At 37.8% G+C, this 20,384-nt stretch overlaps 5 protein-coding genes and 1 long non-coding RNA gene across 8 annotated transcripts in view; 3 read left to right on the forward strand and 3 right to left on the reverse strand.

The window, feature by feature from the left end:
* Window positions 1-2,801, forward strand: part of LOC139110674 (uncharacterized) — a 32,024-nt gene extending 29,223 nt beyond the window's left edge. Inside the window, exon 3 of the long non-coding RNA XR_011547029.1 lies at window positions 1,209-2,801. This is a non-coding gene — a long non-coding RNA (uncharacterized lncRNA). The remainder of the gene's footprint in view (window positions 1-1,208) is intronic.
* The window catches only part of Pde9 (phosphodiesterase 9), a 123,016-nt gene extending 117,535 nt beyond the window's left edge, over window positions 1-5,481 (reverse strand). Inside the window, exon 1 of the mRNA XM_070670594.1 lies at window positions 4,086-5,481. The gene's annotated coding sequence lies outside the window, so the exon portion shown is untranslated. The remainder of the gene's footprint in view (window positions 1-4,085) is intronic.
* Window positions 5,482-8,516: 3,035 nt separating this feature from the next.
* Ada2a (Transcriptional adapter 2A) lies at window positions 8,517-11,516 on the reverse strand. Of its 2 annotated transcripts, none has more exons than XM_070670604.1 (3): window positions 11,266-11,504; window positions 9,229-9,409; window positions 8,517-9,057 (listed from the first exon to the last, which is right to left on the reverse strand). In XM_070670604.1, the coding sequence occupies exons 1-3, from the start codon at window positions 11,327-11,329 to the stop codon at window positions 8,883-8,885; spliced, it is 420 nt and encodes a 139-aa protein (XP_070526705.1). In that variant the 5' UTR covers window positions 11,330-11,504; the 3' UTR covers window positions 8,517-8,882. The 2 variants fall into 2 exon arrangements, with proteins under 2 accessions (XP_070526705.1, XP_070526704.1); XM_070670603.1 differs by lacking the exon at window positions 8,517-9,057 and adding an exon at window positions 9,596-11,022 and having other exon boundaries at window positions 9,268-9,409; window positions 11,266-11,516.
* Window positions 11,517-11,599: 83 nt separating this feature from the next.
* Window positions 11,600-15,168, forward strand: Dlic (dynein light intermediate chain). 2 transcript variants are annotated; one of them, XM_070670601.1, is made up of 10 exons: window positions 11,600-11,732; window positions 11,894-11,967; window positions 12,292-12,408; window positions 12,495-12,725; window positions 12,995-13,205; window positions 13,272-13,460; window positions 13,548-13,662; window positions 13,779-13,919; window positions 14,583-14,748; window positions 14,814-15,168. In XM_070670601.1, the coding sequence occupies exons 1-10, from the start codon at window positions 11,644-11,646 to the stop codon at window positions 14,927-14,929; spliced, it is 1,449 nt and encodes a 482-aa protein (XP_070526702.1). In that variant the 5' UTR covers window positions 11,600-11,643; the 3' UTR covers window positions 14,930-15,168. The 2 variants fall into 2 exon arrangements, with proteins under 2 accessions (XP_070526702.1, XP_070526703.1); XM_070670602.1 differs by having other exon boundaries at window positions 13,779-13,895.
* An 854-nt stretch (window positions 15,169-16,022) lies between these two features.
* Wwox (WW domain-containing oxidoreductase) lies at window positions 16,023-18,135 on the forward strand. Its single transcript, XM_070670605.1, has 7 exons — window positions 16,023-16,233; window positions 16,353-16,417; window positions 16,674-16,910; window positions 16,975-17,170; window positions 17,235-17,420; window positions 17,508-17,763; window positions 17,841-18,135. The coding sequence occupies exons 1-7, from the start codon at window positions 16,139-16,141 to the stop codon at window positions 18,024-18,026; spliced, it is 1,221 nt and encodes a 406-aa protein (XP_070526706.1). The 5' UTR covers window positions 16,023-16,138; the 3' UTR covers window positions 18,027-18,135.
* LOC139110673 (uncharacterized) lies at window positions 17,776-20,259 on the reverse strand. Its single transcript, XM_070670606.1, has 3 exons — window positions 19,995-20,259; window positions 19,507-19,679; window positions 17,776-19,228 (listed from the first exon to the last, which is right to left on the reverse strand). Exons 2-3 carry the CDS (start codon window positions 19,633-19,635, stop codon window positions 18,377-18,379), a joined length of 981 nt encoding a protein of 326 aa, XP_070526707.1. The 5' UTR covers window positions 19,636-19,679; window positions 19,995-20,259; the 3' UTR covers window positions 17,776-18,376.
* Between the last annotated feature and the right edge of the window lie 125 nt (window positions 20,260-20,384).

The following is a 20,384-nucleotide window of genomic DNA, read 5'->3' on the forward strand; positions in this document are numbered from 1 at the left end:
GAAGATAGACTCACTATTTTTTTAATACATACCAAATGCTAAGCGTAACAGATAAGATATGACTTTTTTCGCTCCCCCGAGATAGATGTGTTTTCGTTATTAACTCCGGCAAGGTTGTGGCAAATAAACAATCTTTTCACGATGTGTCAGGGGCATGCATATTTAATTCAACTTGACTCTAAAGAGCAATGAAATGGATCATTAAAAAAAAAATTCCTTTCTTTCTTTTTGTTGTCAGCATAAATTATCGAGCCTGCAAAAATGTTAGAAGAAAGTCGACGTAATAAAGTAAATAATACTAATTTAACGAGAGATTATTACAGTGCTCTCTAACAGAGCAAAAAATTTCGTTAATTATGAATATCTAGCACGTGCGAATTGTTTACGTAATTTCTCCGTAATATAATTAAAATTGAAAATTAGTAAAACACAATATTGGAATACAATTAAATTATGTAACGGTATTTATGATTATGAGGGTAACTGCATAATGGAATAAATAAAACGAATTTTTAAATCGTAATAATTAATAACGAAACGCAGCGCGTTCACGGCGCGATGAGGAAAATTAGTACTGAGTTGACATTAAGTATTAAAGAGCGAATCGCCCGGCCTTAATATTCGCGGGGAAAACATTTATAACGCGATTTCCATTGCTCGTATTCAGACGTGAGCTTGAAAATGGGAAAATTATTTTCCATCGCGACTCGTTACGCCAAAAGTTGCTCGCTCGCGAAAAGAGGGATCCAGTTTCCTTTCGAAGACTACGATTTTAAAAGCGCAACAGCGGAATGCACGATTAAAAAAAGGAAAATTGTCGAAAACTGTTCCGCCACGCGTCTTTTCAATAGCTAAAGACAAACTTTAAAACTGTTTTTCATTCTTGTGAGAACAAGTAGCGTGGCTTGCGAGTGGCGTGATAAGGCCGTCTTCTCCCGTTTGTTTTTTCGTGATAAAAAGCAAAAGCCCCACGAATCAAGTGACTCACGGAAACGAATAAACTATGGCATTCTATCCGAAACTGATAAAATTTCCGGCTAACAAGTACGGAATAAAAATTTTCCTTTGGAACAATTTATGTATAAAAAATTTTTTTCAACCTCGTATCGTCTTTATAAAAAATTTGTGCGTTTCACGTGAATCAGCTGATTAATTAATTCTATTGTTGCCTTTTATTAAATTAAATATATTTTTTTTTTTTGTTACAGATCGACGCACTGCCGCCAACGAAAGTGTCGTCACCGTCGATATTATTAATTATACGAACCGCAGACGGTTCGTCGGTCGTTCCGGGAGTTTCGCAAAGTCGGGCGTAATTTTTTAACTTTTTTCTAAACGCGAATGCTGGACGCGCGGGAGTGATCAATAATTTTCGCGATTGTAAAATCACGGTCGGGGTGTTCGCGAGTGACTTGTGCGCGGAAGGATGACTCGTCACGTCCCATCTGAGAGGAGGAGCAGGCCCGGGACGGGCATCTTGCATCGGCGGAGCAACTTTTAAGTAAGTATAAATATTTTAAATAAAATCTTTAATTAAAAAAAAAAAAATTTTTTTTTTTTATTAACTTTATTAATTAACTGGCACGTCTATATTAATGTTTTCTTTTTTATGTTACAGTCACCGGCAGAATTTTACAACTCCGCTGAAGCTCATGCAGATTGGTGAGTCGCATGATTTTTTTTTCGTAGTTCGTAATTAGTCTCTTAAAAAATAACGCGCGCGTAGTTTCTTCTACTATTTTAAATAAAACGAGGAGAAACTATTTTTTTCTTTTCGTTTAACTTCTGCATATGTACCCTCCACACAGTTAACGTATAAATAATGTGATAATCATTAAGAATTAAACTGATGCAATGCAGCTGAATTATTTTGAAATGTAATAGGAAAAAAAAAAACAGTGAAAAAGAAAAAGGAGCGAGAGAAAAAGGCAGGGATGAGTAGAATAATTTTAGTAATATTCTACATTATGTATAGCTCAGCGCCAAGTTTTGTAATAATAAAAGGGAATGAATAAACGATAGTTATGTAGGAAAAATATTATGAGAGCCCACATACCCTCCCGTTAAATGCAATCGCCATAATGCACCCCCTCTCGGTGGTAAATTAAGGTTCAACGTGCGCGCACTCATTCATGGAAAACCGTCTACTGTAATTTGCATTATAGCCATCTAATTTATAATGTGCCACGTCATTACATCAAGTCCATCGCGGAATAACGATTACTCACTTTTATATGGAACATTCAGTAGAATAAGAATTGACGAGTGTATTTCGCGTTTCCTCAACTAAAAGCTCAATTAGCACTTTAATCGCGACATTATTTAAAAAGATAAGAAATTTAAACGCCGACAAATAACGTTTTAAGAACGTAAACAAGGGTGTGAAAATTTATTCAACGAGCAATTCAAAATTTCGACTTTAAGAGAAAATTTCAAATTAAATAATAACTTGAAATTCGCTTCTTAAATTTAATTTTTCGAAAAACAATTTAAACTTTAATTAATACAACATAATAGAGAGTAAGCTTGTAATAAAGTTCCCGGCGTTTCAACCACAAATAATATAATATTTTTGTTTGATATTGAAAATGAAAATAAAATTATCAATATAAATTCACGAAATATTAAAAGAAAAAGAAATTTGTGAATTATAATACGAGGAAATAAAATTACGCTCGCGCTCTTTAGCACCATGGGAATATTTATGAATTGGTATTGAAATCTTAAAGTAATTTATTTGTCAGCGGCTGTGTTTTGCAATGCGCGATGCACCGCATACCTCCGTATTCGTTTTGCCCGCTTACTAATGCGCCTCTTCATTCGCTATGCATGTTTCGCGGAAACGCCAGCTTCGGCAAAACGCCAGCAATAAATTCTACCTCTAATGCACTCGTGATTAAATCTATTCGCAATATATTTAAGTTCGTTCGCAACTTAAAAAATGATCGCGCGCCACAATAGTTAGGCATCGTTATAAAGCAAGCGCGCGCTTCTACGAGCGCACATCAGCTTCGTACGACAGAGGACACGGGCGATTTCAATGCAAAGGGGAATAATTAATCGCTAGTACGTTTTCTGTTCTTGGAATTTACGGACGCAATGCCTCGTTAATATTTATACGAACAGAGCCGAGTAATGCACAATTAAATATAGTATGCAAATGTGCAAAATTTATTCGTGGGCGAGCATCGTTCCAGCTAATTAACTTGGAGTGGACCATTTCATTATTTCACCGTTCTTATTAAAAAAAAAAAAAAAATATCTTAAAAAAAAAAAAGAAAATAAATAAAATTAAAAAAATAGAACGCAAGCTTGTCTTTCGAGGGTGAAACGTACTGGGACGCGGCAGACACGCGGTTTCTGAGATTAATGCAACGGGAAACGTACGCGGCGAGTGAAGGAAAATAAAAAAAGAAAGAAAAAAGAAAGAAAAAAAAAAAGAAAAAAGAAGGCTCGCCTGTTGCTGAAGTGAACGAATGCGGCGCGGCGTGTACGAACTATTACACACACCGAAACGTAATAGTACAATGGTAGCGAAGTCATTCTGCGCTCCGAACATTTGCGTGACAAACGTGCGCAACAATGTTGTGTGTTTAAGTCGACAATACTGATCGCCACAATGAATCAACTCGCTCCCCGACGGCGCGAAGGTAAAATGTATTTCGCGTATAACATTTTCGCGCGTGTATTTTATACACGCAGTCCGATACGCGAGTACGTATCCGAAGTTCGCCGTTTGTCCGTACTAAATTATGGCCGGGTTATGAATATGGATCTGACGGTACATTGTGCCCGATATTTGTCTCATTCTTAGGAAAAAGAAGGGGATGTTTTTTTTTTTTTTAATATTTTTTTTTTACCATTTCGCGAGGAACGAATTCATTAAACTGTCGATCTGTATTATTCTTAATAATATTTTATCTTTTTTTTTAACCCGCAAAGTTTTAATCTCGGCTGATAAAATTCGGGAGACTATCTCTCCAGTTTTTTTTTTTCTTCTTTCTTGTTTTTTACAAAAGTTTACTTTTGATTTCGGAACGATTTATGAACGGACAATATAAAAGGACGAGTTGAATTTATCTTACTCGGGGTTTGCCTCCGACGGCGAATCGTCCTTCCGATGGGCGTCCACTCGCAGCTTCCTCTCGCGTACCAGCGCGGTGTGTAGTCGTAACCGGTGCAGTCCGTCCGTGATAAACAAAAACACAAACTCGCGGCTGCTCTCGATATCTCGTTTCCTCCGAGGCGGCGTGTCTCTCTCGCGGTATCAATCGCCCGGCGGTGTCCTTTTTTCTCGCATTTGCTTACAAGAAAACACGCGGGCGCGAGCGAGCGAACGTCGGAGCAATGCGGTGGCCACGAAATGTGCGCGAAAGAGATAGAAAGGAAGGAAGAAAAAGAGAGAAAGAGGAGGCCGACCGGAGCGGGGAGAGACGGAAAACGCGCGTGCGAGGGCACGCGAGAAAAGAACGGAGACGGGAAATGATACCCTGGAGAACGAGGGAACGAGGGATGAGCGAAAAACGAGGCGGGCGATACTACGCGGAGAAGAGAGGCGCGATAAAGTGCCTCGGAGTTTCGCGCACCGCGATACGGTCGAAGTCGCACGCGCCCGTTCGATCGGAGCAATAATCTATCCCGCTCCGATGGTCGATCCTCGGCAACGTCAGGTCACATCACATCACACTTCCGCGGCCGCGTAGCGCGGAAAACGCGAGTCCGAAAATACGACCCCTTTGCAGGACGTAGCGTATGCGTGCGTGCGTGCGTTGCGTGCGTGCGCGCGCGCGCACGGGCGCGCGTCGCAACGGTGTGTAGTCTCTGAAGGAGAGTCGCGCCGAAGGAAAGAGATCGTCCTCCTCCTCTTCCTCCTCGTCCGCCGGTATGTTCCTGCTCAGGATCCGATCGAGCAGACACTGACCTCACGAGACGACGTCGACGCGAAGGCGAGAGAAAGAACGGGCGAGAAAGACGGCGAGAGGGAGCAGTACAAGGAAGGAACGGTGCGGAGGCGCGAGGATGAAACCTGATGGAAGTCGAAGGAAAGAGAAGAAACGATAAATAATACGAACGGGGGACGGAGGAAAGGACGAACGGCGGGATCGGCGCGGTGGTTGGGACCCGTAGGTACGCCCGTCCGGATCTTCGCTCGCCGCGGACAAACACTTCCCTCGCGAGACACGCGCGGCTTTTAAAAACTGCGAGTCACGGCCACGGGCCGACGAAAATGACGTTGTGCCCTTTCGTTGGTCAGCTTGCCGCGCACTTGGTCTTTTAAAAACTTTACGCAGGGTCCGTGTGAGATAAACGCGCCGCTCTGTCGTTCGAGACGTACGCGAGAACGAGAGCGAGAGAGAAAGACGCTGAACGTCGTCGACGACGAACAGCGGCGGCGACGATTGCGCGACGGTGGCGCGCTCGCGGAAGGTGGACGTAACAACTAGTATCGCGCGCGCCTGCTTAACATATACTGAGTTCGTTTCCGCCGAAGCACTCCACTTTGACCGCTATACTGGCGCTCGACGGCGCTCGACGGCGCTCGACGGCGCTCGGTGGTTTTCGACGGACTTCGGACGCACGACCGAACGTGGCCGAGCCTCCGCGTCACCCAGCTGACAAGGGTCGTGCTCTCACTCGATCGCTGACCGTGCACCGTGCAGGTCGACACGCTATGCTCTGACCCACCCCGCTACCGATTAAGATATCTGTGCCACTCGTTAATATTTATTCCGGAAGATCTCGTATTCGAAAAAACGATCAATTAATATTCATAAATGATATATTGCGTAATATGCGTAATCTTTGTACGGAATAATAATATTAATAATCGACAAATTAATTTTTCCCGAATTAATTTTACGAACGAAATTAATTTTCGTTGCTTTTCTTTCTTCCCAAAAGATCGGAAGTAGCCGGCAGAAAAAAAAAAATATCGTATAAAATATAATACATCATTGTAACAACATCATTACACACGATATATCGTTACACGACGGATATACGTGATATATTAATCGTGCGTTATTAATCGTCGTTACCGGTCTCGGACGTGAAACGCGACAGTTTAAATCAGTTTCCGCCTCATTTGAAAGTACATTAAAACAACAGACCCGTGTCCTGCAGCATCATTAGTTTGACAATCGTTCAGTACTTCGAGAAACTGTGTAAACTCGCTTAAAGCGCGGACTCGTTAAAGTTTGAAACAATGAATTGTTTTATAAGTACAGAGAATCGTGAATCATTTCTGCATACAACAGGACTTCGCGATTTTATTCGGGATATCGATTTCTCATTTCAAATCGCTGTTAAGGTAAGTATAATTTTGTTATTCGAGACTTAATAATTTGAATAAAATCTTACGGCTGTTATTATTCAAAAGAGAATCCTCAGTCGTCAATAACGTCGGCCGAGCGCATGTATATTTCATCTCGTATACTTTAAATACAAATTTTTTTTAACCTTTTGGTCTCCAAAAATTTTATTGACGTCAGTGATATTCTCTTATCACTGGAGAGAACTCCGCAACATCGAGGTATTGTCGAGCATACGCGTTCGCGTGTATACATTATGCAAATTGATTCCATCGATTGGCCAGGCTCACCACACAAAATATATAGACTTGTTGCACATTTCAGTAGCTCTATTCTAGTCTCTAGAGCACGGCCGTTCTGTAATTTGTACTTGGCACGCAATTTCGAAAGAAAAAAAAGTAAAATAATAATGAAATAATTTATTGCAGTAGAAAAATACTAAATTATTAAAGTTTTAAATTAAATTTTCATTATTTATGTCATGTTGTAACATTAATTTCTTATTTCTTATTATGACGTGCTCATCGTGAATATGGACACTGCTATTTCAGTACGATCGATTAATTGATTTCGCCGTTTTGATAGCATTTCTCCGATTATTTTGTTTTCGCAAGGGGCTACTAGTCGCGCACAATACACCGCGGTAAAACCAGCAGCATTTTCTATGAGTTTACAGACGGTTAAGGGCTATCATAATTATGGTAAGTGGCTTCTTCGTGAGAGCAGTTACCGATTATTATGTGCCGCCAACGACGCTCTTCTCGCCACTAATGCGAGTCATTACGTTTGGTATGTAAGCACTTTTCACAACATTATCTAATGCACTTTAATTTAGTTTGAAAAAAAAAGAAAAAAAGAATTGCACATAAAGGAAAATAAATGACCCAAGTATTTTAATAAGAAAAATTAATTATTTCAATTTTAAATTAATTTTTAATAAATTAATTGGAAATTTTTTTTAATATAACGACTATTTTAATTTTCGCCGAATGTCTCAGATTTAAATATTTTATTTAATTTGCTTCGAGTAATAAATGAAAAGATTGCGGAATGTTACAGAGCGCGCGTCATTGGACTTGAACATTAATTAATTATATTAATTATAATTGAGTGATTTATGGCGTGTTGCCGGTTTACTTATATTTGTATCTTCCGGTTAGGATAGATTATTTTGTGTTCTTTCGTCCGTCTCTCCATCCTTCCTTCTTTCCTTCCTTCCTTCCTTCCTTCCTTCCTTCCTTTCTTCCTTCCTTCCTTCCTTCCTTCTTTCCTTCGTGGTAGTATTCCAGATTATCTTGACGTGTTGTAGCACTCCGAATCACTTAACACTATATTACACTGCTCTGCTTTTTTTTTATAATCACAATCACTATCACCAATCACGAACACTATCACTCGAGAGACGCACGACCGTAAGAATGACAGTGAATTTATCGCGGCGATTTTATCGAGTGAGGTTTAAATGTTGAAGAGATGGCGCATGTTAACACGACAGCATAAACAATAAGCCGATGACACAGATTTCTCTTTATTGTTTGCAATTTCAAATTAAAAAAAGAAAAATGTGCATGCTTTATTTTACAACGAAATGTAACAACCTCTTTAAAAAATATCCCGTGCAAGTATTGAAAAGTACTTTTTTTCTTTTTCTTTTTTATTTTGTAAAAACAGGAGAGAAAGGAAAAGAATAAACAAAAGGACTATCAGGTTTTGATGTAAAAAACATAGCGAAGAGTACCTATTACGATTCGCAGTAAATGATAGGTAAAACGACATCATCGATCCTTATCACGAGCTCAGTTTTGCTAAAAAGATCAGCAAATCGAGTAAATTATCTTGCTGCCGGGTATTCGAGAACCTACGAGATGATAATGAGAGCCCACTAGTATATATGCCAAGTCAACCATAATTAGCCGGTTGGTAATGCATGGTTGTCGTCGGCGCGATTAGTCCCGTCTTCTTTCGCGAGTTGTCTCGTCTTATCGCAAATTACCGGAATTGGGTAACTGAATAAGAGTTCTCAGCGTTGTGAGCGACTTTCTAGCAGTCTTACTAAATTTGCATCTCACATAATAATCTAATGCATTCGCTCCATCGTAACAATTACTATCAAGTTCTTCTTTCACGCAAATTTTAAATACAGCATCAATATGAAATAATTATCTTAGAAATTTCTACGAGAAAAAAAATTGTTTACATACATAATTTGTGACCAATCTTTTTTTATTTTTATTTCATATTTACGGGATATTGTTGTTTCTCGAGTAACTTATCTATATTAAATATGATGCAAACTGACAAGTGCAGTTTAATTAGTAAGTACGATAATTGGATACCGCAGGCTTGTAATAAAGTAGAATTTAATTACAATAAATAATGGTAGAACGCGCTAAAATAACATGTAATGAAACCTTCTCAGTGCGTACGACAATACTCGAATAAATTAATCTAACTTATTTTCATTAAATTAAAGTAAAATAACATGTGATTTCCCCGTATTAAATAGAGATATTCCAATTTATACTTTTGAAAAAATGACAAAGAGAGTATAGAGAAGATACAAAATTTATTTCAATACTGCAACGATCTTTTAGTTTGTATATCTTCCAATATTGTTCGGAGTTCTTCGTCTTCCAATCTGCCTTCGAGACTCGGGATAAGACCTTTTGCCTCTTCGGGAGTTTCAGGACACAAGTTGGCTAATGACGCAATCTCGAATTTGTGTAGCTTCTTTTGCATTAACAAACTACAACAATATAAGAATATTATATTTTTATTTTAATTCAAATATTATATTTTCATTTTAATTCAAATATTTTCTTTTCATTTTATATATTATTACAAGAATTTTATATAATATTCTATTTTAAATTGATTTATCTATATTAAGTAACTGAAAAAGAAACGGATAAAATACCTTCTAACAGCTGCAATTGTTTCTTTATTTTTCAATTTTCCGAATCGATTGGTGTACGTCAGACTCTTCATGAAAACCTCAGAAAATTCCTGTTCCTCTTCCGCCGATTCATTTTGAGCTTTTCTGTGTTCAAGAAGCATGTAAACTTCCGATATCAATAATGGTTCTGCATTTTCAAATTCTGTGGAGGAATTTATCGCTTTCATTATTTAATTAACAACAAAAATCTTAAGAAATAATAAAATAATGGGAAATTAAATTTGTGCGATTTATTTTTTAAACTTCTTTAAATGTAGAAACTTGATCAGAAACCTATTTATAATTTTTTTTAATGACGTTAGAGTCAATTATATATAACTCAACCTACATTATCACAGTAATTAAGCATTTCGGCACTTCATCAGCCGTTTCAAAATAATCATTGAGTTGGCTTATTAATGTATCCTCTTTCCAACAGAAAATCATATATTTTGCGCGTTTTATTTACATCAATTTTTAAGAGCGTACGAGCCTGAGCCAGTCTAAGAAAACCACACTTCTTGCTTTCCGTTATTAAGAGAAGCTTAAAGTCTAAATAATTGGCAGGCACGATTCTCAAAACAGAACAAAGTTCTTTCTCATCGACGCTCAATTTCTCGTACCCTGGCAAACCCTTTATCGCAAGAGGAGGCGCGGCTTTGCGCTGCGCGCTTCCGAGAATCGGATTATTAATGCTAGCAAAATTATCGGGTAATAAACTTCTCCAGCTGTACTCCGGATTGCTTAAATACTGTTTCTTTTCCCGTTCATTCTCTTGTCTCAGCTGACTCAATTTTTGGAACATAGGCACGTTGTGGAAGTGTTTGATCCCGTTTCGCCTGAATTCCAGTAGCTTAAAAATATGATTTTTTAATTCACCGACACGATGAAGACCTTCCATAAGGAAGTCAAATTCGATCCCATCCACAAGCTGCATAAATATCAATAATCTTTCTAGGAGCGGTTTCGTTATCGTGTTCTCGTATTTTTGTATCGACCATATGGTCTTGCGAAATGCAATTAATCCGTGCTCACGTACAATTCTTTCTCTTCTCGCGCGTTCTCTTAATCTATTGTTATACGCTTGCGCTATTGCCACTTGCAAAGCCTGCCCTAGCTCGCACGAGTTGTCGCGTGGTTGAAATTCATCAAGTTCAAGATCGGATATTAGCGATTCCGCGTGATTGTCAAAATTCACATCGAAATCGGATCTGGCTGCGTTATAGCCGGCCAACAGCCTGCCGTTCGGTGTGTGGACACCGAATCTAGGAGGTTCTTCCAGATCTTGCAATTTGAACAAATAAGGAATCGGTTCGCAACCAAACAAGCTGGCTCTGCTTTCTTTAATCTTCGGTAGACCCGGCAGAATCTGATTGTCTATGTAATACTTTAAATAATGCATCTTGCACTCCTCGGCAGATTTTCTGTGCATCCTACGTCCCACATCCGTCCAATTTCCAAAGCCACATTGCTGCAGAACGTTCAGCAGTTCGAGCTCGTGCTTAGCAGCCCAATTACTGTCGTCGATCAAGGGAAATTCGTTCTTTATGATCACGTAGTCGTGATCGTTCTTGTGCTCGTTGACTTCGCAGCCCTTAGCAAAGCAGGCTGGGCATATTTCGATATCGGTGCATACCGCACAACGAATGTAGGGCTCCACAAGAGTAGATTTGCACACGCGGCATATAGGATCTGAGGCAAAAATTTTGCCCTTCAAGACTGACATCTCGAGTTCTACATCATGCTCGGATTTATCTGTCGGATTCATTAAGCAGTCTGAAAGAGGAAAATCGTTACCTTAGACTTAGCCGCTCGGATGTGCAAGTATCGTAATTAATATCAACGCGGAAAGAGGATGGAAATTGTTCGAAATACTACGAGTCCTATATCATAAATGAAAACTAAAAAGTAATTAGTAAATTAACACGTGAGCAATGTTATCACAACAGTAGATCACATTTGCATGAGAATGAGGTTAGCTATGGCGTTCTACGTGTAAAGGTTAGGAATTAAATATACCTTTTGGAAACTGCAGATCTGCCGCGTCCTCGTCTGTTATGTCCGTGATATTATTATTAGCCATGACTGAGTTTTGTTGCGTCTCGGCGTCTCATTCGTTAATTATTACTGATGTTTAATCACGTTACTACGCCGTTATACGTCCTATACGATACCATACGATGCGATATCGCGATGAGAATTCAGATGCGTCTTTGCTGTCCGCGCATGATCTAGAAATGAAGCGATGCTCGCATCGCGTGCTCCAGTATTCCAACAGCTCCACGTGGAACCGAGTAATGTCACTAAATTTAGTGACTTTAAATCTATAGTGAGTTTACGCGCGCTGCCGCTCGCGCGCTCGCAATCGATATCCTTTTGCCTGTCAAATGGGTAATAATGGCAGCGACGATGGTTGATACGATGTTGCAGAGCAATGGTTTTCAGACCAAAAAGAAAGAGGATGTCGAAAATAAGGACAATTTGTGGTACGTGTTGTAATCCCCGCGACATTAACCGTATATCGACGCGGCGTCTCGGAACAATTTTCTCTCGTTTTTGCACCTCGTGAGAGGAGAGCAAGTGTGACACATCTTGCTTCGTGAGAAAAATTACGTGTCCGATCTCACACGATGTTATTGCTTTGCAGGTCGTCTATTTTGGCGGAGGTGCAGAACAGCGGCAACAATAAACTACCCTCGAACAAAAATGTTCTTGTTTTAGGTAAATATTAACGTCACCTCATGGCTCTCCCAGATCGCTTCTGACTCGATGTAACATGCATATTAATTAGTTACTTTGCTGTTTGACGTGTGTATCATCGATAGAAAATAGCTCTTCGTCGTCATATCTGTATTACTCGCCGATAGGATACAAGCTCGTTTTTTTATTACTATTATTTCATAAGTATTGTATTTTGTCGCAGTATAAGTGTGAAAGGTTATATCGACATAGAGCATCTATTAAATACTGACCATTTGCGTGCTGACACACTTATGTATGGCATTCACATTTGCAGTTTGTAAAAAAAAAATATATGTTTTTTAGGTGACAATGAAAGTGGGAAAACTACACTTATAGCAAAATTGCAAGGTGTAGAGGATCCAAAGAAAGGTTCTGGATTAGAATTTGCATACATTGATGTGAGAGATGATTACAGAGACGGTCAGCATAAAATCAATAATTATATTTATATTTTCCTTGATGTAAATGAATTTTAATTGACCATGTGGCATTCAATATCTTTGCAGATCACACAAGGTTGTCTGTATGGGTTCTGGATGGAGACCCGGGTCATGCAAATCTTTTGAGATATGCATTGAACAAAGATAGGTTTCCACATACACTTGTTATGTTAGTTGCTGCCATGACCACACCATGGGCCATTCTTGATCAGCTACATTCGTGGGCAGAACTGTTAGGCGATCACGTTGACAAATTACCTTTAGACAATGACACTACGCAACGATGCAGGCAGCTTAGTAAGTCGAATAAAACATAATTGTAATAAATAATGTTGCTCTCACGTCCGCTCAAATTTCGAAGAGCGTTCACCGCCGCGTTCTCACAAATGTTCACTCGTGCGTGCCGCGCGTTCTTGTACTCGTGCGCGGAAAAGAATTCGAACACATTTTTTTACGAAAGGATTTACGTAATAATATTTATACATATGTGTTGTTTGTGATAAAAAAAATTACCTTGTACCACTAAAAAATAAATATAACATTGTTATATAATTTTATTTCGCTAGATATAAAAAAGTGGCAGGATTATACAGAACCGGGAGATGAACTGGATCCTGGGAGTCCTCTGCGACGTACCAGTCGTAATTTGGATGACGACACGGCAGAGGGTTTACCCTTACCGGAAGGAGTACTTAAAACCAATTTAGGTCTAGATGTAGTCGTAGTTATAACGAAAACTGATTATATGTCTACTCTTGAAAAAGAACAGGACTACAAGTAAGTACTGAACGAAAAAAAATTGCTATGATACAAGTCGCTAATCGGTTATTTTCTTGTTCACAGAGACGAACATTTCGACTTTATGCAACAATGGATCAGGCAGTTTTGCTTACAATACGGCGCGGGTCTCTTCTACACGTCAGCGAAGGAGGATAAGAACTGTGATTTGCTGTATAAATATTTAACTCATAGGATTTATTCTTTACCGTTCAGAACACCGGCACTGGTCGTCGAAAAGGATGCAGTACTTATGTAAAAACATTTGATTTAACACGACTAAAAAATGTCTTCTTTATATGCGCATATGTTATAATCATTTACATTGTGCATTATTTGCAGACCTGCTGGTTGGGATAACATGAAAAAGATCAGCATCTTACATGAGAATTTGCAATCCATGAAAGCAAGCGATTACTATCGTGACGTAATCGCACAGCCGGCGACAAATCGAAAAGTATGCTATAGTACCACGCAGTATTTATTTTCGCACTTAATATATGCAATTTCTTTAACATAGTGCATGTATGTATGACTGAATTTTTTGTATTAATATATTTTTTATTAATATAGTGCGTTGCTAGAGAAATGGAAGTTCAAGCGGAAGAGGAACAAGCTTTCCTCGCGCGGCAGCAAGCAGCTTTATCGGGCCTGAAAGATCCTACTCGTTCACCGACGACCCGGAATCAGGCAAGCTCCGGACCAGTTATACAGGTTATACCAATTATAAATTGAGCATGCTTTTTATGTTGCGTGTTAAATCAAAAGATCACAACATTGCCACTAATAGTCTCATTGCTATAAAATCGTATAAGTGGTTTATTAATCGCAACCTTTACATCCAACAAAATTATTGAGTCTCGTAACTCGATATACGTTTGTGTCAATTATTTCATCTACTATGCAGCATAATTATCATATAACTGTTTCGTTCATTTGTATAATTCTAATCCATTTACTTAATATTAAAAATAAATGTACATATTTTTGTCGTTCGTGTATTTCGAAGTTACGCTTTGGGAAACTTGCTTCATATATTTAATGAATTAATTTCATAGAAAAATCATGTAGTTGCAGTACGTTATCATAACGATAAAGTTATCGTATGTAAAGTTGTTTGTTCCATTTAAATTACAGTAATTTAATTATCCCGAGGCCGATAAATCACTGTGATAAATTTTGTACAAAACATTCCCTACAGTCCATTGTACTGTATCGTCTAACATTCCACGTAATTTCAATTCCAGTCGACATCTCGTGTGGTTATTGCAGTTAACATTTGAAAGCATGTTCTAATCTATGTGGTATGATCTGTCCATTACGAGTAGTTAACTCCTTTTCTCAACTGCAGACGGGCACTAACGATTTTTCAAATAGGTCGCATCGCCGAACAAAAAGTTGGATCCTAAGGGTAGCGGCGCCACACCATCCGGAGAGGGTGTCTTAGCTAATTTCTTCAATTCTCTTCTCTACAAGAAGACTGGAGTACAGCCTGGTTCACCGGGGGCGCCGGGCAGCGTAGGAACGAGTCCTATGAAACTTGGTAATACGTAATAGCAATTTTTATTTCTACTAAAAGTGTACTAAACGAGATATTTTATACTTCAGAGGCTACACCGGTGGATAAAGCAACGATGTGTAATGATGCAGCAGCAGAGTTAGATCGTCTTACGCGGACCAAGAAACTTTCTCCACCCAACTTGAACACGTCGTCTGAATGTTAAAAATAGTGCTCTTTTTTTCTTCGCGATTCATCAATATAAGACGATAGTCAAAGCTTCGTTGCCATTAAACAGAATTTAAATGCAGCCCTAAAATGTCTTGTAGTTCACTCGTTATAATGGGAGCGATCGTAATATAATTATAAGATGGGTCGCGAAGAGATAAAATTTAGTTCTAATCGATGATAATCTAACCCAATCACACATAAGAAAAGGAAAAATTAAAAAAAAAAAAAGAAAAATATATATATATATATATAAATCTGCTCTGCATCTTTACGACAGACTCGAATAAATATCAGTAACGAAGTGGAGAATAATTAATGAATTAAATGTAATTAAAATATTTAATATAATATTCTAAGATATATATGCTTACGCACATGTCTTAGCGTCTGATGATAGTAAATTATTTAGCTGTATTCGTATGTCCGTGGAAACGGAACCGTGATTTTTTATCGCTTTATATGAATGCACATTTTCTTTGTCTCTTCTTTGTAAATGAATACTCCTTATTACGTTTCATATACTCAATCGTTTATTTCTGTACGATATAAATCTTTGTTATTATTCGTCACTGCATTCGGTCTAATTTTGTCAACATAAGTGCCGTTAGCGCTGCGAAAGTGTTGTGCGAGTGTGTGAGATAGTCTTTTATACGAACTGTTCATAAAGCAAAATGGGAGAATCCTTTTAACGAAAGACGCAGTGCAGTCTTCAGATATATAGGGATAATGGTACGAGAATGGAATATACGTTTAAACCGCGGGTGTAAAATCTGATTTCTTTGTAGATTTTTAGCTGAATATACATATATCATTCGATTCGAGAATGCAGGGGAGCGGAGATATGTACATTCATTTATCAACCTAAATGTGGCTCTATGTATATGAAGTTCAAATCCCCGATGAAAATAAAATAACTTTTCGTACGTTTTGTCTTTTATATTTATATATTAACATAAATTTGTATTTAGTAAAACAGGTAGGTGTATATATATGATAAAACATAAGGTGTATATATATGATAAAACATATAAGGTGTATATATATGATAAAACATATAAGGTGTATATATATGATAGTTTAACAGTGTGCTCTTTTCAAGCGAACTGGCTGCACTCGCTCAGCTGTACTGGCGTCATTGACCTACGTTGGAATTAAAGAACAAACCTAACGAGGAGCAACTTGAAGACGTGAGAAAGCTGGAAGGATGGTGGTTGCTTTGAATGATTCTGACAGCGAAGATGAGCTGCCACCGGGATGGGAGGAGAGGACAACGTTAGACGGCAACGTCTATTATGCCAAGTAATGACATAAGCAGTTTTATGCGAAACGACCTTTGGTCTGCCGACAGCAAGGAAAGTTCGTTTTGCTTATCGTGCAGTAATATTTGAAATAGGTAATTGCGAAATATTGTTTTGCAGTCACTATACAAAAGGCACACAGTGGACACATCCAAGAACTGGCCGCAAAAAGATAGTCAACGGAGGTAACAGTTGTAACAATTTATACTGAGCATTTCTGAGCGTTGCTGTTTGCTAAAGTTTTACACAAATTCTATAAAGTTATTATTCTATCCAGAATTTATATTCGTGAATATTAAATTTTTTAATAAATATAATAATTATTTTTTATTAGATAAAATCGGTGATAGAAGTAATATTAATGCAAGTCGTATTTTTTAATATTATTTGAAAATTTTAAAGATTGACTAAAATAGATTTAATTGTATAAAAATATTACAGATTTGCCACCCGGATGGGAGAAGTGTATATCTGAAGACGGCAAAGTGTTATACATTGATCATAAAAATCGCACAACAACCTACACTGATCCACGATTAGCATTCGCTACCGAATACAGAGAGATGTCTCAAGTTATGCGACAAAGGTTCGATGGAAGTAGCACTGCCTTGGCAGTGTTACATGGCCGAGATCTACGTAACAAAGTTGCTCTTGTTACAGGAGCTAACGTCGGAATAGGTTAGTGAAAATTGTTATTTTTAAAATTATTTAATAAATAATTGTACGAAATTTTTATTTACAGGTTATGAAACAGCCAGATCGTTAGCGCTGCACGGTTGCGAAGTGATATTAGCTTGCAGAGATGTAGAAAAAGCTAACGAAGCTATAAAACGTATTCAAGAAGAAAAAGACACTGCAAATTGCGCTGCTTTAAAAATGGATTTATCATCCTTGAGTAGCGTACGCGAAGCTGTTGAGCAGTTTAAACAAAAATACAGGTAATTTATTTAATCGTATATAATTATAAATTATTTTTATATTATTTGATTATTATGTGAACAGAGCTCTGCACATTCTTATATTAAATGCCGGCGTGTTTGGGGCACCTTACCAAGTTACAAGTGATGGTTACGAGGCGACGTTTCAAGTTAATCACTTATCACAGTTTTATTTGACGCTCTTGTTAAAAGAAGTTATACAAGCTTCCAACGATCCTAGGATCGTAGTAGTGTCCAGCGAATCGCACAGGTTATATTTTGTTACATTTATTTTAATTAATTAATTAATTCGATTTTTTTAATAATTAAATACATTTGCATTTTTTTTTTTTTACAGATTTTCAGCAATACAAAATGCAGAAGATCTCCACCAGTCAACTTTGTCTCCACCAGCATATAAATACTGGTCAATGGGCGCGTATAACGATTCAAAACTCTGCAATGTATTATTTGCGCAAGAATTGGCAAGACAATGGCCCACCGTGAGCGTGTTTTCTTGCCATCCCGGAAATATGGTATCTACATCACTAGCCCGTCATTGGTGGCTCTTCCGACTATTATTCGCTTTAGTACGACCATTCACAAAATCATTGGTACGTCATACATTTCTTTTTTTTTTTTTTACATTTACATTTCTTTGATTACTACTTTGATGAATAATGCATTGCAGCAACAAGCAGCGAGCACGACAGTATTTTGCGCCACTGCACCTGAGTTAGAAGGTGTAACAGGTAGCTATTTCAACAACTGTTTTCGTTGTCAACCATCAAATGCTGCCCTGGATTCTGCATTAGCTGCACGATTGTGGAGTCTCAGTCAGGATATGATAACAGATGTTTTAAAAAGAGATAAGTGAAATGTGTCGGTATCTAAAATTATTCGGTATTTTATACTTATAAATCAAATTTAAAAAATATATATTATTATATATATATTACATTATATATATATTATCTCCATTAATATTTTAATTTTAATATTTTATTTGATAGCTTTAATAACAAAAATATCCTTCGGCACGCGGAAGTTTTCTCGATCGCGCAAAAACAGTTGCATAAAACAATTTAATGTTTATGAATGTTATTTTTAAAATCATTAAAACAAACCTCGCACGCGCCGTTTGTGAATTAAAATTATGTACGTACATAGCTTTAATTCGGACAGATTATAAAACCAGTTTTGTTTTAGACTTAGTATAAAAAAACATTAAATATAATTTATAGTTATAAATTCTGCGACTAAAAACGTGTATATTAGGACAGCCACTTGACGCGAGCCCTGACCATTACTTTTCGAACATTTGCAGTTGCCCGCTCTGCAGACCGTGTTATTTCGAATTGTTAGAAATTGTGGTTCTGCGTAGCCGCTTGGATAAGCTATCTCGTTTGGCAATCTGTTGTCAGTGCTGTCGATGCGCTTCGAACCGAGTCTGAGAGTGCTTTTCCCATCCGCGCAAATGCCGTTTATCACAATGTCAGTTGTGGTAACCAAGTTCATGCTCACGTTTGAGAAGACACTGTCCTTTACAGTGGCGATGCCGCCTTGAATGGACATTAGCCCGGGCTTCTGCATCTCGAACTTGGACCCGATAATCTCGATGTTGAGGAAGCTGGCGAAATTCAGAGTTTTCTTGACATTACGCAGTTCGGTGTTCACTATACGCAACGTTGTGCCTTTCTCGGAGACGTTTATCCAATCTATCCGTTCAATCGTAACATTTATCATAATGAAATGCGATACGTTGAGGTAGGAAAACTCTTCCTCGAGGTTTTCGATGAGTGCGTCTTCGATCGTGAAAGTGTCGATGGCCACTAGATTCGCGAACGTGTGGTTTGCAATTTTCGGTATCCGGCCGATATTCGAGAGCTTCAAGAGCTTCAAGCGGTACGACGCGAAGAAAACATCGAAGTTCAAACTGCCGCTAATATTCTGAACTATTACCTCCTCGAGACCATTTGCCTCCGGAAAGCTAGAATAGTGAAGGTTTGCCGATGCGCATCCTGCAACGGACACACTGGTAATGTTCTTATAATTATATTCCTCTGGCAGGAAAAATTCCTGAAATATAATAATACATGTTATTGAAATTATTATTTCAATATAAAATTTTAATATAAAAAAAAAAATTAACTATAAATACAGCTTCTTAAAAAAATTTAAATATAAAATAATTTTTTTAACGTTAACTATTATTATTTACTTAAATCGACAGAATAAAATAATAAATAATGCTGCACATCTTTGCCAATATCGGTAATTTATTGAAGATGCCATAATATTTGTTCAAATAAAACGAAAGTAAAAGTATTTTAATATGACGGTATTAATTAGCATACCTCGTTTCCGATACAATTACACGTAATCCTTTCATTGTGAACTTGGCATTGTTCGTTGATATTATTCGCAGCCGTGGACAATGCTGCGGTAAGTATTACAGCGAATAGGATCGCTCCCATATTCAACATGCACGCTATCTTCGCATAAAATCTCACCGTCGATTGTACTCGCACTGAAATTAGAAAGGGAAATGTTTCATTTTAAATTGATAAAGGTACGAACGACTGGGTTATCCCACAACTGAAAGCAAACTTCTTTTTTCAAGCGATTTAAAAATCACCTGATACATATCTAAAATAATCAGCAATTATTGTCAGGATAAACTAGATTTGAAAATACAAATATCAATTAATTACAAATTATATTTTAAATATGATTTCTTCGTTAGAGTTAAATGCACTGAGTCTAAGCAGGAGAAACTCATAATTTTACAAGTTCTAGGGAAGATTAATTTAAGAGTAAAAAAATAAAGAAAAAACGCTCTCACCATAATTTCGAACTTGACAGTTCTCCACGCTAAAGCTAGACTCCCCAAATTCTTGTTCTCGCCTTTTCTTTAATTAAAAAATCGCCTTATCCGTGCCTTTCTTAAGTTTTTTTTCTTGAAACACTTTGTATTAGTCAGATATCGAATTTCCGGTGATGCTTTGGCAACGTTTCCTGTCGGCGGCTTTTCTGTCGGTTCGGGAAGAACTTGGCCGTTTCGGTAGTCACCACTTCCCCGATGTTGAACGTATCGTAACGATGCGGACAATGAGTAATTCGGGTGTTGCATTCGACCAACGGATGAATCCATGGTCGAGCGCGCGATTAAGATAGACAGTTCTTTCATGCCGCTTTTTTATAGTGATTGACACGCGTATAACGTAACGTGCTG

This window comes from Cardiocondyla obscurior, linkage group LG21 (genome assembly GCF_019399895.1).
Source record: "Cardiocondyla obscurior isolate alpha-2009 linkage group LG21, Cobs3.1, whole genome shotgun sequence".
In the NCBI taxonomy this organism is placed as follows: Eukaryota; Metazoa; Arthropoda; class Insecta; order Hymenoptera; family Formicidae; genus Cardiocondyla; species Cardiocondyla obscurior.

Bases quoted from the DNA above. Each gene is read 5' to 3' on its own strand.
- Ada2a (XM_070670603.1), bottom strand. From the start codon at position 11,329: ATGGCTAATAATAATATCACGGACATAACAGACGAGGACGCGGCAGAT. The intron at 11,023-11,265 runs GTATATTTAATT...TTCCTCTTTCAG, and splicing joins AGATCTGCAGTTTCCAAAAG to ACTGCTTAATGAATCCGACA.
- Dlic (XM_070670601.1), top strand. From the start codon at position 11,644: ATGGCAGCGACGATGGTTGATACGATGTTGCAGAGCAATGGTTTTCAG. The intron at 12,409-12,494 runs GTCAGCATAAAA...ATATCTTTGCAG, and splicing joins GAGAGATGATTACAGAGACG to ATCACACAAGGTTGTCTGTA. The intron at 13,461-13,547 runs GTAAAAACATTT...CATTATTTGCAG, and splicing joins GAAAAGGATGCAGTACTTAT to ACCTGCTGGTTGGGATAACA.
- Wwox (XM_070670605.1), top strand. From the start codon at position 16,139: ATGGTGGTTGCTTTGAATGATTCTGACAGCGAAGATGAGCTGCCACCG. The intron at 17,421-17,507 runs GTTATATTTTGT...TTTTTTTTACAG, and splicing joins GTGTCCAGCGAATCGCACAG to ATTTTCAGCAATACAAAATG. The intron at 17,764-17,840 runs GTACGTCATACA...AATGCATTGCAG, and splicing joins GACCATTCACAAAATCATTG to CAACAAGCAGCGAGCACGAC.
- LOC139110673 (XM_070670606.1), bottom strand. From the start codon at position 19,635: ATGTTGAATATGGGAGCGATCCTATTCGCTGTAATACTTACCGCAGCA. The intron at 19,229-19,506 runs GTATGCTAATTA...ATTATATTTCAG, and splicing joins GTAATTGTATCGGAAACGAG to GAATTTTTCCTGCCAGAGGA.